Source organism: Anolis carolinensis, chromosome 2 (assembly GCF_035594765.1).
Source record: "Anolis carolinensis isolate JA03-04 chromosome 2, rAnoCar3.1.pri, whole genome shotgun sequence".
NCBI classification, from domain to species: Eukaryota; Metazoa; Chordata; class Lepidosauria; order Squamata; family Dactyloidae; genus Anolis; species Anolis carolinensis.
Genome location: NC_085842.1, coordinates 309,915,851 through 309,933,118, shown reverse-complemented (window position 1 = coordinate 309,933,118; position 17,268 = coordinate 309,915,851). Strand labels below are relative to the sequence as shown.

Below are 17,268 nucleotides of genomic sequence, written 5' to 3'. Positions count from 1 at the left end.
CCAGAATAAAAATAAGGGGCGAGAGTGGGCATCCTTGTCTAGCGCCTCTATTGATTTTGAAATTTCCAGTTGTTTGCCCGTTCACTCTAATTATAGCTTTTTGTTGATTATATATGGCATTTATACTATTTACAAATTGAGCACCCATATCTAGTTCTATTAGTAGCAATTTTACAAAGTCCCAATTCAATTGATCGAAAGCTTTCTCTGCGTCAAGTGCAAGAAAGCCTACTGCTTTTTGATTATTATGCTCATAATATTCAATTGCATCGATTATTATTCTAATATTATCTTTTGTGCTGCGGTTTGGTAGAAAACCAGATTGATCTAGAATTTTTGACAGTTGGCCAAGCTGGCTTGGGGTTCTAGGAGTTGAAATCCCAAACACCTGAGGACAAAGATCAGGAACCACTGAGCTTGATAGGAATCCTGCCCTTTTCAAGTTGAGGCTCAATTGCATTGTTTACTCCAGACACTCTGCTGCAGCCTAACACTGAAAGTCTGTGTTTTTACTTGCTCTCCTTCTAGTGTTAATAAAAACTACAAAAAAATCCAGCTAGACAGATAAGGAAGATAATGGGGGATTGGGAGGACATTGAAAGGCTTTGTAAAAAGGGAGCTTCTTTGGCACTGCCTTCATTAACTGAGCTATGCCTGTATTTGAAACTATTCATTCCCAGGTTAAAAAAACAGATTCCCAAAATCCGGAAATGGTTAGGAGGAAAAATAGAAAACCAATAATTAGGTTTTCTCCTGGAGCTGAATGTGCTGAAATGCTGCAATGAAATTATTCTTTGAGGGGGGGAAACATGTGGCATAGGTTTGCAAAACATTTTTTTGCACAAAAAATACAATTTCCAGTATAGGAATCCTGTTTTCTTTACATGTTTGGTACCCTGCAGAATAATTTTCCTCCCAAATGACAAGATACTTTAATAAAGGGGGAATACTGCAAAGGAATATTACTTTTATCCCACAGTGGAGAGAAAACTTCTGCATCCATTCATCTTTGCATAGGAGAATTGAATAGCTGAGGATTTACATTGTGTGTGTATATGTTCTCCGCTTCCAATGATATAGATATAGAAGATTCCCATAGAGAATATTTAAGTATTCTTCCCTGCTGTTGCTAAGACAAATAGTATGATTATTATGTAATAACTATTTTTCTCTTTTCATAGATCCTGGGTTGCACAGGCAACAATTTTTCCTGCAAAGACCGTCAAACGTGGTTGTTGTAGAAGGGAAAGATGCAGTGTTGGAATGTTGTGTTTCTGGCTATCCAGCCCCAGTCTTTACATGGCTGAGAGGAGATGAAACAATTCCATTCAGGTAGGTTATACTGTATATGGATTTCAGCAAATATCCTCAGGGCAGAACAAAGATAGAACAAGATCTGACTTTGGGGCTGTACAATGTAAATCTCTTCGTACGCAACTGAAGGAAACCAAATGCACAATCCCATGTACATCTGCATACTCCACTTCTGCAACCTTGAACAGAATACATACATTTGTCATCAGTATTTTTTTTAAAAAAAATTGCAATCACTTCCACAAAACAAGGCATACATGCATGAGAAACCCACTGAATTGCATCCAAAGACTCCTACTGCCTATATTTCATTTGCTCCCTGTGAGAACATTATTGCTGAAAAAGAGAAATAATCATCTGGCACAGTATCCTTACATACATTTGTACAGCTCCAGCATGCAATTTGTTCAGTCTTCAATACTACACAGTTATAGCACTCTGATTTGAAGGGAAGGTTTGGGAGCCAAAATTACGGCTTTTGCTTTGACCTGTGGATAAGTAGAGAGTAAACCTCCAAGCGGGAAACAAATATTTTCATCGCCTTTCAAAAATGCATATTTCGGAAGAGCTAAAAAGAATGAGAGAATCTTTTATCTGAGAGTTTACAGTGGGGATGATGTAAATTGTATTGCTGATTTTAAGATGTCTACTTCTATAAAATATAGATAGGTAAAGTAATATAAATGAGGAAAAAGAATGAGAATAAAGCATGAAAATGGGGTAGGGAAGGGGAGAAGAACAAGAAATGCAATCTATTAAATCTTAATAAAAATGACCACAGCTATAACTCTGCAGAGTATGCTGAAAGTCCTTATTAAAAATGGTTGTCACCACTGACTCCATTCCACCTCAAGCACCCAAGTGGCAGTCATGCCACATTTGTCAAGTCTCCCATGTTTCTGATTAATGTTGCTTGGGCTAAAATAGAAGGCGAGGAAGTAGGGAAGGAGAAGGGGCTGCCTTTTTTTCCTCCAATTTAGGTAAGAGACGTGCAATGGGGTGAGAGCATGTTTCACTTCTGCTCCTTTGATGCCACCTTTGCGCTGGGTCCTTTTCAAGCACTGAGTCATTTCTAAGTCAAACCAAGGTTTCTGAGGCATTTTTCCCCTCTTTTGATTTATACATGAGTAAATACCGTATTTTCTTTTCCAACCATGATTTCCTGGTTTAGACTATTAGACTAGTAGACTAGCACCCACTCTGGCCATATTCCGGAAAGAGCTGCAAACCTGGCTATTTCTATGTGCCTTTTCCCTAATTCGGCACAATTGACAGTGTCCTTTACCTCCACCTACTCCCAGCCATTGCACTTTATTCTGGCCCAGCTTTAGAGGTTGCAAGATATTGCACAAATTCTACTGCCTTACTTCCAATCTTGAATACACTCACTGTGCTTGGCTATTGGTCAGTTGTATATTTTTATTGTATTTTATATGCCTTTTGATTTTATATGTTTATATGTTTTAAATGCATTTTGCTGTTGTAATTTATGTTGCATTCTGTGCTTGGTCCCCATGTGAGCCGCCCCGAGTCCCTTTGGGGAGATGGGGTGGGATATAAGAATAAAGTTATATTATTATTATTATTATTATTATTATTATTATTATTATTATTATTATTATTTCCTGTTTAGAAAGACCTCACTGTTTTTGAATTGTTTTAAATGACGATCTTGTCATGTCTAAATGGATTTTCCTGTTGCTTAAAAGGCTGTTTTAATGTTAGAAGAATGCAATATAAATGTTCTAAAATAAAGAGGAATGTGGAGGCTATGGTTTGTGTCCCCTGTCTCATATTAAACAAAAAGTGTTTTCTCATTATTCTAGGTCTAGAAAATATTCATTACTCGCTGGTAGTAACTTGCTGATATCGAATGCAACAGATGATGATTCTGGGACATATACTTGCGTGGTTACATACAAAGATGAGAACAGCAGTGCTTCAGCAGAATTATCGGTATTGGGTGAGTACTGAGACCTCTATATATCGGAAAGTTCTTTGCTGAATGAAGAAAGAATTCCTTGTTTTTGACCATCACCATGTTAAATTATTTTATACGTTGAACTACTTTTTCACATGCCTCTTAAACACCATAAAAGGGACAGTTATGGGAGTTCTGGCCCGAATCAAAATAAAACCTGAGTTTACTGTTTGTGTTGGATGTTTTTGTGTTAGAGGACAAGGAGTAACTTCAGTCCAACTGAGGACTCTTCTACAGAACACTTAAAATCTGAAGGGTACTGGGTTAAAAGGGGAGGGGGGCTAAATGACGCTATTGTTAAAGCCATGCTGATTCATTGCAATGGACAAAAAACACGTGTTAAAAAGGTCAGCTTATATCCTGATTCCGGCTGGAAAATATGCTTATTTGCATCACTGGATATTCGTGCACTTGTGAAAAACATGTGATTTCCTTCTCTTCCCCTATGGAGACTGCTCCACTGCACTTGCATTTTTAAAAAGCCTGAAACAGCTGATCAGCTGATTGGGCTGTGAAACAGACACACAGCTGGTTTAAAATAAGCACAAACAGAGAGCAAGCTGAACTCTCTGAAACTTTTTTAAACTTTATAATATTAAACAAGGCTTGAATAAATAATTGGGGGAAGAGATAAATCTGATGGAGGTTTTCAAAAAAATTCCCTCCATTATGTGCTTAACCTGATATAAAGGTAAAGGTTTCCTCTGACGTTAAGTCCAGTCATGTCTGACTCTGGAGGGTTGGTGCTTATCTCCATTTCTAAGCTGAAGAGCCGGCGTTGTCCATAAACACCTCCAAGGTCATGTGGCCGGCATGAATGCATGGAACGCTGCTTATATTTATAAGATATTTGCATGTGTGCATATACAGTCCAGCACATAATGGAGGGATTTTTTTTTAAAAAAAAACTTCCACCAGATATTCCCTGCCTGCCCTCCATCTTGTTTCCTGTGAGTATGGCAAGGATCTCAATGTTGGGACTAACAAGTCTTTGTGAGGATTTGCAGTCAGCTCCCAGGATTTTTTTTACCCCTAATTTAAAACCTGCATTTTGCACTGTGTGGAAGCACCCTATTAGTATGTCTCAAATCTCAGATGACTATGGTTTTAATGTGTCACAAGATAATTGGTTTGTGGATAGTTATACTGTAACACACCCATGGCAGTGTTTGAATTGTTTGCTTTGGTTTGACATACCAGTTTGCAGAAAGATTGATAGAAATAGCAGTGTTTTTCAATGAGGCCCATTTATACAGCCATATGAATCGGTTTAGGGAAAATGGACTCCGCAGCATCCATATGAGCTCACATGCACTTTGGGCCAATATAAACTGTTGGGCCAGTTCTTATTCAGAATCAGTCAAAGTTGTTCACATCCCTATCCCTCTTTCCCTCAGCTCAGGCAGCCCGAGAACAGGGATGGCACTTACCTTTCCTCGTTGTTCTGGTCTTAACTGAGACCACCAGGCACAAAAATTGTGCTAGGTGCTACTTGGTACCTGTAGTGATGACAACCAGAGAGATAAAGCAATTGGAGAATAAAGGAGGGAGCAACTTCAACAAGACTGATCCGGAGTACCCTTCTCTAGATTGGCATAACCATTTGTGGCACATGTACATGGTCCCATACAGACACATACTACCATAACTGAAGGGTTGACTGAAAGCTGGAGGACATGTGCTATAGTTTGTTATCCCAGCTCTCTGTTGTAAGGGTCAGTTTTCAAGCCTGCATTCAAATTAATAATGGATGTTTGAAAATGAATGATACTGTCTGAAAACATGGAACCTCCATGCTGTTACTAAATGGCATATAAGATACAGAGGGATCCTTCTAAATTATTCTTTTTTATCTTCAATTCTGACTGCTGCATGCCTTATAAGGATGTGCTTGAAGACTGAAAAGTTCAGTTCTTTCATAAACAGACTTCCAATGAGTTCTGGGTTCTAGTCTGAAGATAACTGTTGGTGGGAAATGTCAGAGCGCGTGGTTTGGATAAACACACATACAGCGGAAGATCAATGAAGAATCACTGGCACCAATAAAGAGGCTGTAGCCTGTTTGGCTATCTACAAAAGGTTTACTAACAAACGGAAAACTCTCAAGACGATATATACAGACAGAATGCAGAGAGCAGAGAGATAAGACAAAGAGCTATTTATAACCACCTCTGCTGTCTGATGCAATACACAGTTAACTCTTTACACACTAGCACTGTGGACAGCAGACAGAGCATGATGCAATCTACAGCTCACATTGCAACACTATAACTCAATTACATTTAAACAACTCTATATACAATCATTCCCACTTCAACAGGAAAATGAAAGAGGACCTCTGTCTTTCCATCCTCCCCATCCCATTTAAGGTTATTGGAAATCTGATGGGTGGGCTGAGGGACATGCCAACCCCATTTTATGTCTCCTTCTGGTATTTTTAAGAATTGTATTTCAGTCATTCTCAGTTTATACAGGTGTAGTACTGGGTATATTCAGGCTTTTTTTTTGTTTTCACTCCTGCTAAAGTAGCATTTACTCTTCATTCTAGAAATATATTTCTTGCAAATTCTCACACATCAACTGAGTACCTGCCACTTATTCCAGTAACAATTAGATGAAGAATGTTTATTTAAAAAGTTTACTGACTGACTGAGTGGGTGGGAGAAGGCAGACAGCTCTTTTAGGATTACTTTCTACCTCACTCGTTTCTTGTCTGTTTGCTTCCTTCCGTGTGTTTTTCTACAATTGAATTTTCATTCCTTAAGCTATATGCAACCAGCTTTTTGCCAGATTTCTTTCCAAACTAGGAAATAATACATGTTCATGAAAAAGAACCATGCCATAAACCAATCTACATCTGCTCACCCATAAGAAATCATGATAACCATATCTAAGGAGCAATCTATCCTGTACAATTTTCTGAATCAGAACCCTGAATAGCCCCAGAAACAAGCCTAAAAAACAAGAAACCAAGAAAATTTGGGGTTTTATTATTGTTGGGCTGTGTTACTGTTTTATCTATTTAAATCCTCCAATTTTTCCAGGATTGGGACTTACAATGGCTAATTAAAGTGTATCATAGGGATATACCCTACCCTCTATTGTTATGTTTTTAAATGATTTTATATTTTAATTAGTTAATGCTGCTTAATATTATAAGAAGTTAACTGCAGTTTAACCTTTTGTCATCAGGATTTTAATTACATCTTGTTTCAATCTTCTTATTAGCTGCCTTAGGTCTCATGTCATGGGAAAGATGAGATATAAAATAAAGAAATGAATGAATTAGTAATAACTGTGGGCAACTGCAATCTGTAGGGAGAATTATCTTTCTACTCCATGGAATTCGGGAACTGAGTGTTACCAAAGAAATTGAGCATTGGATCCTTGTCAATCCAGGTTTCCTGACATCAGGATTTCTCAACACTTAAAACACGTATTTTGTAACATTTTTGTTTGACTATAGTATGAACCCTATGTCTCTAGCAGATGTATTTCCAGGTTTTATGTCGATATGTGAAACAAAGGATAATAGCAAACCCTATTGAAATGATGGACTTCCAGTGCAAGAATATCATAGCATTTTGCTGGAGGACCTAGACAATGTTTAGGGAAGCCATTTTTGATGGATGAAACATTTTGATAAATGAAACAATGGGACCTAGTTCCATGGATATAAAGATCATATGTATAGTATTTTCAAATAATCCCTCTTGACTTTTTTGATCAGTTTGTCAAGGAGACTCCAACCTCATGCTAATATTATGCATGAAACATTCCTAGTTACAAAAAGTTCCTTTTATCTTTTTATTTATATTCTTTTCCTATTTAGTCTATATAGAACATATTTTTAATACAGATGCACTATATCATTTTTAAAATAAATGATTGATTTTAAAAAATATTTTATGTTCTGAAAAAAGGCCTCTTGTGGACCAAAAGCAGTCTCAAGGGGTGGGGGAATGCAGTACAGTTTCCCCACATAAGGAGGGGAAATGTTTTGGAAACAAATACATTTTTGGAGTACTGTGGTTACTTAGGGATCTTTAAAAAGCTTTGAGAACAGCCACATATAGCATTCAAGTCATGCTGTTTCCACTCCTGTCCTGCATTATATGTGTACATATGATGATTTATCGTGGCCATGAGAAAGAGCCTTATAGATTTTTCTCATGGGCCTATAAAGAGGCATCATGAATAACATGATTGCTACGTGTCATTTTGATACCAGCAGTTATCATGCAGAAATAATAGTACTTGAGGGAGAGAAAAAAATCAGAAACACTCTGGTTTTCCGTACCACCTGCTGAGCAATAAAATATATCACTTTGCCCCTGCTTTCTTCCTAGAGCAAAAACATTTTCTCTTCTTTTAGATAATTCATTAGCCTATAAGTGCCTTGACAGAGATGCAAGGAGAATGTCTCCAGTCGGGGATCAAAGCCTGGAGACCCACAGTGTGTTAGTTTTTCATGGAATCTTGAATGGTACAAACACTAGAAAATTGAGCAGTAGTTTGTTTTTAATTACCAAATAAGACTGAGTTATCTGAGGGTTACGCCACAAGATTTAAGAAGCCACACAGATAATGCTTGCTCAGACAATGAGCATGATATCAGTGTAATGCTTATTTGGCATCGTGGCTCTAAAACGTATGCATAAAAAAAATGCTTTCATTAGTGAACAGAGCTCTAATTTGGATTAGGGGAGATTTGAGGCGTGCATAACAATGCCCTTTTATTAAGTGACAATGCAATGTTAGAGGAAATTATGCATGATGGAAGCTTTCAATGCAGTTGCTTCACAATGTATGAAGGTTTTCAAAGGCTCTGCTGATTTCTTAATGGCAAACATTATCCTGTATATTCATATAAGTCAACCCAAAAAACTGAGTTGACTTATCCAAAGGTCCATGTAAATACTGTACCTTAATTCTTATTTTAAAAAATCCTCTTATCATCACTTTCTCTATGGGAAGAGTGGCAAAACTTTCCCACAGGTCTTATAAAATCCATAATTTTGACCCTCAACTTATACATGAGCATATACAGTATGTAAAAATGTTGTTCAGTAAAATCACCACTACCATAAGAGATTTTCAGCTACATAAATATTGGAATTGGAGATCTACATAATGCTTGAAGACCTTGGAAATAAATCTTTATTTAAAACATAGCACTTGGAGCTGGATCAATAGTTGGTTGTACCTTTTAAGAATCGAGGTGTTGTGATTTTTCCCTGGATTGCAAAAAGCCTGTTTCTTATGACAGGGATGATGTCTACTGAGGTGAGTCCTTTCCAGTGGTTGATGTTCTCCTTTATCAAGCATTAGTTCCTTTTTGCAACAACAAAGTCTACATTAAGTTATGGTGATAATTTAGCAAGAAATTTACAATTGTCCCTCTACATTTGTAGGTTTAACTTTTGCAGATAATGTTTTTGGAAATTTGATTAATGTAGTCCTCCAATATGACTCTGATCAATTTCTGCTGGGTGTTGACATAAAGTTGCACTGGAGGACCTAGGGATTCCTAGAAAGCTATTCTCTCAGGTTAAAAAAATAGTTTTTTTTTGTAGTTCTCCCACTTTATGGGGGGAGCACTTGCTCCCCTAACCCCTATGAATGTGGCTGACTGACTGCACTACTACTTATAATAACTAAATTGCTGTTGTTACAATCAAACTTCAAGTTTTATGGATTTGATTATCTGTGAGCTTGTCACTGGTAATTAATGGAGAATTTTGTGGCCTGCTGAGGAAAACTGCACTTGGCATGTATAGACTCTAAGCCCTGCAGGCCAGATGCAGCCCTCTAAGGTCATTTACTAGGCCACCTAAACTTAGGGTTGCCCAAAATCAGAAATGGCTTGAAGGCACACAACAACAACAACAAGCCTAATAAACTTGATCATTTCATCAGCCAAAAGCAGGTCCACACTTCCCACTGAAATACCGATAAGGTTATGTTGATTAAAATGGTTCTTCGTTTTAAATATTGTATTATTTTAGATATTGTACTATATCTTCATTTTAAATATTTTTCATGGGGTTTGGCACTACAAATAAGATATGTGCAGTGTGCATCGGAATTTGTTCATGTTTTTTTTCAAACTATAGTCTGAACTTCCAACAGTTTAAGGGCCCTCTGTTTAAAAGGTTTTGGGGCCCTTGGACTAGATAATATTAAAAAAGTTTTTTAGAAGTTTAGTAAGTCTCTCTATCTATCTATCTATCTATCTATCTATCTATCTATCTATCTATCTATCTATTCTGAGTGTTAAATATCATGAGTTTGAGAGAACTGAATAAATACACAGTTTTCCCACTTTCATGAGAGTCCTGGACTCCAATTGCTGAAAATATGGAGGACCAACTATAATTCCTTTTGCAATGTAACAGTAACTTCTTTTATAGTTAAAGGTTGTTGTCTCACTAAATGACTGTGGCGGAACAAGAACACATGGTGTTAAGTGCTGGCTTATGTTATGCCTTATGCTGTTGCCTAGTGCTTTGTTGTGAGTAATTGAAACAGGTAGCAGAATAATGTATTTTTTGCCGCAGATTAGTAGCTCCTAGCATTTAGAATTTTGCTAAAGTCACTAAAATACTGTATATACTCATGTATAAGGCATGGTTTTCAGCCATTTTTTAAGGCTGAAAATGTCCCCCTCGGCTTGAACTTGAGTGAGAGTCCAGAGGCTTTGGACTTAAATTCCCACAACTCCCTCCAGGTTAGAGCAGACATAGGCAAACTTGGACCCTCTAGGGGTTTTTGACTTTAACTCCCACAACTCCCTAACAGACTACCGGCTATAAATCCTAAGCTTCCATAGGACAGAACCTCCTATTATTATGCAATGTGAGGAAGATGTTAAACATGTTAGTTTTGTTGGACAAATTCAGATGATGCATGAGACATCATTTTTCAGAACTGCTCCTATTTTTTCCCATTGCTTCCCATTTGCCTGTATATTATCTATCTTATGCTCAGTTGTCATATGATTAGTTTTGTTATCACCAGTAGTTACTGCATTTACTACTCTCAGCTTATACCTGAGTCAATAAGTTTTCCCAGGTTTTTTTTGTGTTAAAATTAGGTGCCTTGGCTTGTATTCGGGTTGGCTTTTACTCGCGTATATATATTTAGTTTGGCCACTTTTTGACTAATGTAAAATTTTATTTTATTTTAAAATAATAAAAGTAACATTTACATCATATTGCTTGAAACTGTAACTGTGATGATATTACTTTGCAAGGAGTTCAGATGGACTTCTAACTAAAACAGAAATGAGTTACTTTTAAGAAATGACTTTCTTAGATTTCTTCAGAATTTCTGAGAGCTACCAGTTTGTGTCATATTGTTTTAAACCTAAATTAAGGAATGCTACTCTGATACAGGTTATAAAGTTTATCTTAAAAATATTATCACTGATTTGATGTTAAAGAGGGAGGGAGGGAGGGAGGGAAGGAAGGAAGGAAGGAAGGAAAAGCTCAGATATAAAATATATAAATGCCCCCAAACTCCACCTTAGTTTAATTTTTATGGTACTGCCAAGCCAATGGCTTCTAGTAAAATATCTTTTATTGCCTCACAGTGTGTGTGGTAATTGTTTTGAGCTGGAACAGCACTTTGGGTAAAATGATGAGAGATATATTTTGCTGTAAACAGACTGTGTTATACATAATTGTTAGCAAAATGCCTGATCAGTTAAAAACTTAATTATAGGTATACTTTAGGATTGGACTGGGCAACATTTCTTGGACCAGTGAATTGCAAATAAGAGCCAAAAAGGTCATACATAATGTTATATTCAATTAATGCTCTCAAATAGTTATTAAATGAAATGCCTATAGAATACCATTTGCGGACCCATCAAGAGGACGTTTGCATTTTGCTAAGCGCTACAAGGATCAGTTGACAGGATGATGATTGTTAAAGTGCATTCTCCTTAAACGCTTCAGGTGTTACAGGAATGTCATGGGAAATCCTCCATGAGGAAATCAGTAATGCCTGAAAAACAGAAAACAATCCAACTGGTTCATCAGGAATGTTTCCCCATTCATGAAGTTTCATTGAAGTCTTTGAGCACTGTTCTATATAGAATCATCTAGGCCAGTGTTTCTCAAACTGTGCTTCTCCAGGGGTTTTGGACTTCAGCTCCCAGAAATCCCAGCCAGCTTACCAGCTGTTAAGAATTGTGGGAGCTGAAGTCCAAAACATCTTCAGGAGCACAGTTTGAAAACTCTGATCTAGGCTGAAGTCTTCCAGGTGACCCACAAGTACAAATAGTTGACATATCCTAAAATAGGGATTCCCAAGTTCAGTTTCCAAAGAAGTCATTAAACTACAGCCTCCTCCCAGTCCTTGACCATTGGTTATGTTACCTGGGGTTTCTGAAAATGGAGACCTTATTTACACTGACCATTTAATGCAGTTTCAGACCAGTATTGAAGAATGTAGTTACACTGTGCAGATGAGTACATATAAATAATGAAACCAGTTTGAGACCTGGAGGGTGATTACACAGACCACAAAGCACTGATGGACATTAAGACTTTCTTTCATATGCTTTTCAGGGAGTTTGTTGTCTGGCTATTGCAATGTGAAATGGTTAGTGTAGATGGGGCCTAAGGTGTGACAATGTCTGTGGACTATGGGCGTAAAAATATTTGATTTTTTTTTTTAAATGATTGAAAAAACATTTTGAGTATGGAAAAACCCCTGACTTGTTCCTAAATTGTTCTGTGCAAAATGCATATGTGATTGTTTTTCATGAAAAACAAGGTGCAAGAAACACCTTTTTCTGCATAAAAGCATAATCATCTGCTCCAAAATGCTGTTTCTTGTCCTGAAAATGAAGTGCAAAACAGCAAGCTGCAATTTTCAAGCAAAATAAAGCCTGAAGAATTAGTGAGGAATTGCATTTCTATTGTGGACCCAGGACTGGGAACCATTGTCTGAGAATGAGCTTTCAAAACCCTGTGTGGGATTACAACTCCTAGGCGCCCTCAGTTGGTACATACAACATAATTGGAGGCCACTATTTATCTAAGTGATGTCAGGATGCTTTTCAGAATATTTTTTTAGGGATAATCTGTGTTATTCCACTCCTGTTTTGAAAGCAAAATTGCACAGATGATGGTGCTTTGCATGGATTGACATTGTGCATGGATGCCTGTACACATTGCACGTGACTTTAGATACACATTGTGCATTGGTTATGCATTAAGCCATATGTTCAGTTGTGTAAAATCTCAAGTAACTACTAAGGTGTGTTGTCCAACCACCAAACAACTCAATGTGTGTAAAAGTATGCTTTATCTCTTTGATGTTGGCCTCTATACTAGCAAGACATGTCATAAACCTATTGGCATGTTAGCGTTTAAGTTCTCGACAGTATTTTTTCAACAATTGATGAAGCGAGGAACATGTTCAGTTTGACATTGCAGAGGCTTCATCTGCAGATAATCTATTCAGCTGTATGTCATACAAGTTGTGAATTCTTACTAACAGCAAACAGTTCCTCAAGTTCATCCATTGCTGTGCTACTTTTCTGAGTCACCTGAGTGTTTTCATTCTTGCTGGAAATACAAACCAGCTTTGAAGAATGTTGTTGATTGCGCTGTCTTCATCTGTTCTCAACAGCATGGACATAAACATTTAGAAAATGTTTGCCTCTTGAGTTGCACAGGGAGGTTAGTAATCATGCTGTCCACCCACTATGTCACAGTATTTTTCATTGACTCTCTTCATAGAGAGATGCTTTTCTGCCCACGTTTCCTCTTTACAAGCTGTCTAGACTTTCAGTGCACAAAGGACACAGTTATGAAGACAGACATAAGAAGATCCCATTATTGCAGCAGTTTCTCACATCTTCATTCTCACCAAAGCTGCAGTGGGAGATGCCAGCTTCCAGGTCAGGGCTGCAAAAAACTGTCTTTTAGTTATATTTGAGATATTAAAAGTTGCTCTCCAAGGTACTGAACATATTTGATGAGGTAGGATGCAACTTTAAAAAAATTACTCTTCAGTGTAAGAAGAACATCATGTAACTTCAGGACTTATTCTGTGCAAAAAATTAATAATATTGAATAGGGAAAATTTATTGGAATCCCTGGCCTCCTTGCAAACTTCTCATTTTTTTCAGATTGTGTCCCAAACTGTGAAATTTCTGATCTAAATATGACTGAGAAACTCCATTTTTCTACTTTTAAAAACTACTTTTTTCATCCTCCTTTAGTTTCTTTAATTGCTTCTTCAATTTCACGTGATCTGTTTAATGAACAAACAATCAACTAGCGTGGGCTAGTTCAAGTCATTTTCCATGTCGCCTGAGAGGTTGGATGGCCATCTCACAAGACAGCTTTAGTTGTCTCTTCCTGCATGGCAGAAGATTTGACTATATGGCCCAGTGAGTCAAGATAACTTTTGTTTATTGTACGTTATAACTACAGCTCTCTCTCTGTGTACTTCTGTCTCCCTTGTATTACAAGTTGTAATATCTTCAGAGTGCTGTATGAGCTTTCAAAAGATACTCTTCCTCTACTTCAACTATCCACCCAACTGTGTAGTTAAACAGTAGAGCTTCTTCATTTGGGAAATCCCAATTACTGCATCTTAGGGTGAATCTACACTGTAGAATTAATATAGTTTGACACCACTTTAACTGCCATGGTTCATTGGTATCTAATTTTGGGAGCTGTGGCTTGGTGGGGCAACAAATACGCTATGGCAGAGAAGGCTATAATTCCCATATCATTGAACGGCAGCATTTAAAGTGGCATCAAACTGCATTAATTCTACAGTGTAGATGTATCCTTAGTTCTTATGTAGAAACCTTCACTCCATTATTCTCTTCATTCCCAGGGGTTTTTTTACTTACTGACTTTTCAGACAAAATGTTTTCTTTTTCTCACTTTTACAATTTTTATTGTAATAAAAGTTTAGTTTTCATCCGCATTGACAGTCTGTAGACTTCCGAATGTGGTCATGGGCACATACACAACCAGTGTGTACAGTTTATTGAGTGAATCTTCATCTTCATTGTGTTTTTGAGACAAACACCCACGGGTGCGATAAGGAACATTCCTTATTCCTTTTGCCCAGACAACTTTGTTTAGGCAGGTGTCAATGCGTACATCAGGAGTCCCCATCTCCTTCATTGCAAATTTACGGATCTCCTCCAGAGCACGAGGCACCCGCTTTTTGAAACCCACACCATGGATTCATTTCTGAATGTTTATAGTATATTCCCAAGCTTCTTCAAAATGTTTTCTGATAAATTCAGTTGCAGCTGAGCAAGGAGCATGTGAGTCTTGGTGGTGGTAGCCCACTAACTCCCAGTGGAGCACTGTAAAATCCCCAAATTCACTTTGCTGCCAGAGAACACATTGCATGGGTTGTTCCCATCATTTGACTGGTTTTCCGCAAAGCTCCTGAGAGAATTGGTTCAGGCAAGCTTCATTAAAATATGTCTTGAGCACAACCCAGCAAGATTTCTGTGACAAGTGAGCTTTGTTAAGGAGTGCACATCTCTGTACAGAGGCAAACATGGCACTGTGGCTGAAGGACAACATTGACATTGGCAACCTGTACAAGTGAGTTTACTGCTGTGTACATTATTGTGTCATTAAGCAAATCAGTGTGGATTGAAAACGACAAGTAACCCAAGTGACTTTAGGATGAGAGGTGTATCTATGCAGACAGGAAAGTACAAGAATGGACTTGCAATGAGAAAGCTGCAATCCTGTTGCCGGTGTAAAGCTCGCAATGGGGTGGCAGTGCCCCAGCAGGGTAAAGTAGTTGCAGATGCCATAGTGATAGATGGACTTCTCACAAGCAAATAAGGCAGCTTTCTCTTGTAATGGAAATGACTTTCTCTTTTGTCTCCTGCCACTGTACAGAGATATAATGGAGGATTTCATCCATATAAGCCACAGACTCTTACTTGTAAGCATTGCTATATACGAATAAGTGATAATTTTTGTGATACATCATTGTTATGGTTTGACATTGTTAGTCTATGAATGTGTGTCTCTTCAAACATTTAAAGGTATAGATTCTACAAACAGGAAAAGGGAGTTATGCTGAGGCAGGGTGAGGTTGTTTCCTGCTGCTCTAGCAGCTTTGACATGTAGCAGTAGATTAAAATTACTGGAAAAGACATTCCACCTAAGCATTAAAAAAACCTTTTGATGGTAGAGGAGCCTCCGATGGCATAGTGGACTAAAGCTTCGTGACTTGAAGGTTGGGTTGCTGACCTGAAAGCTGCCAGGTTCGAATCCCACCCGGGGAGAGTGCGGATGACCTCCCTCTATCAGCTCCAGCTCCATGCGAGTACATGAGAGAAGCCTCCCACAAGGATGATACAAACATCAAAACATCCGGGCATCCCCTGGGCAACGTCCTTGCAGACTGCCAATTCTCTCACACCAGAAGCAATTCAGGTTGCTCCTGACATGAAAAAAAAATGGTAAGAACTGTACAACAGTGGAATATATTGCTTTGAAGTGTGGCAGAGTCTCTGTCTCTGGAGGTTTTGAAGCAGAGTTTGGATGGTCATATGACAGGAGTGCTTTTTGATTGTGTATACTTGAATGGCAGAAACAGGTTGAACTGGATGGCCCTTGGGATCTCTTCCAACTCTATGATTCCATTAATGCAGTGGTTCTCAACCTGGGGTTCCCAGACATTTTTGGCCTTCAACTCCCAGAAATCTTAACAACTGGTAAACTGGCTGGGATCTCTGGGAGTTGTAGGCCAAAAATATCTGGGGAGCCCAGATTGAGAACCACTACATTAATGCATTAGCTGCTGTTGGCTGAGATGCTACATATTTTCAGTGTAACATATGTAGTGAAGTGACAACACATAAACCCTACACTGAATACTAACAGAAAATATTGTATATGGATGGGTGGTCAAATAATCATAGAGGTGGTAGGGGCCTCATATGCTACTAAGTCCAATGAAGGCGGTTGGACTAGAGCAGTGGTTCTCAATCTGTGGTCCCCAGATGTTTTTGATCTTCAACTCCCAGAAATCCTAACAGCTGGTAAATTGGCTGGGAATTCTGGGAGTTGTAGGCCAAAAACATCTGGGGACCCCAGGTTGAGAACCACTGAACTACAGCATCCCCTGTACAGCCTCTTTTTAGAGACATCAAGATGAGGTAAAACACCACCACGTCACTAGGCTCCATTGCCAAACTTCTCTTACTCTCAGGAAATCCCTTCTGATGTTCAGTCGAAATCTACCATTCTATAACTTTAAACCTTTAAACCTCTTCAAAAGGTTTAACGTGTCCAGCTCATGATATATTTCATGATATATTTTGTTCTCCATACCTCCTATTATCTTCATTGCCCTTCTCTGAATTCACTCCTATTTGTCTATATAGTTTTAAAAATGAGGTCTTGAGAACTGAATGCAGCACTCCAGATGAGGCCTGATCAGTATGACCTACACCCCATTCTGCAGTTGCAATGCACAGAGTGCTTTAATGTGGGTCAACATTATATCATTGCTTATACAACCATCAACTGAATGTAGCCATTTACACATTATTGAACAAGAATCACTCAGCATGCATTGTACAACTTATATCTGTATAAGTCACTAACCGGATGTTAGGCATTATTATGTGCACAAGATGATTGTAGGCAATTCCTGTCCATCTCTTTAGCTCCCTATTTCCTGTCTTTTCCCAGACTTTGGGACTCAAGTCATTTTCTAGAAGTTAAAATGGATACATAAAAATACACATCATACAAAAGTTACAATGCAATGGATATAAAAATAGAATTAAAAGCACTTGAAAGCACACTCATTGCTTCTTAAAAATAATCTAAACAACAAATACAGATAACACATGACATCACTGAAGGCCCTTTCCCCATAAGCACATATTGCAGGGAGAATTCAAACATGCGCTCCAATTCCCCTGCTTGCTAATCCAGTGGAATGTATAGTCA

General features: G+C 38.0%; 1 protein-coding gene across 2 annotated transcripts in view; it reads left to right on the top strand.

Annotated features, from left to right (window-relative positions):
- Positions 1 to 17,268, top strand: part of dcc (DCC netrin 1 receptor) — a 1,120,333-nt gene that overhangs the window by 577,861 nt on the left and 525,204 nt on the right. For both annotated transcript variants that reach the window (XM_008117567.3, XM_008117566.3), the window contains exons 4-5: positions 1,182 to 1,332; positions 3,141 to 3,277. In XM_008117567.3, coding sequence (XP_008115774.2) covers positions 1,182 to 1,332; positions 3,141 to 3,277 — 288 coding nt within the window. The remainder of the gene's footprint in view (positions 1 to 1,181; positions 1,333 to 3,140; positions 3,278 to 17,268) is intronic.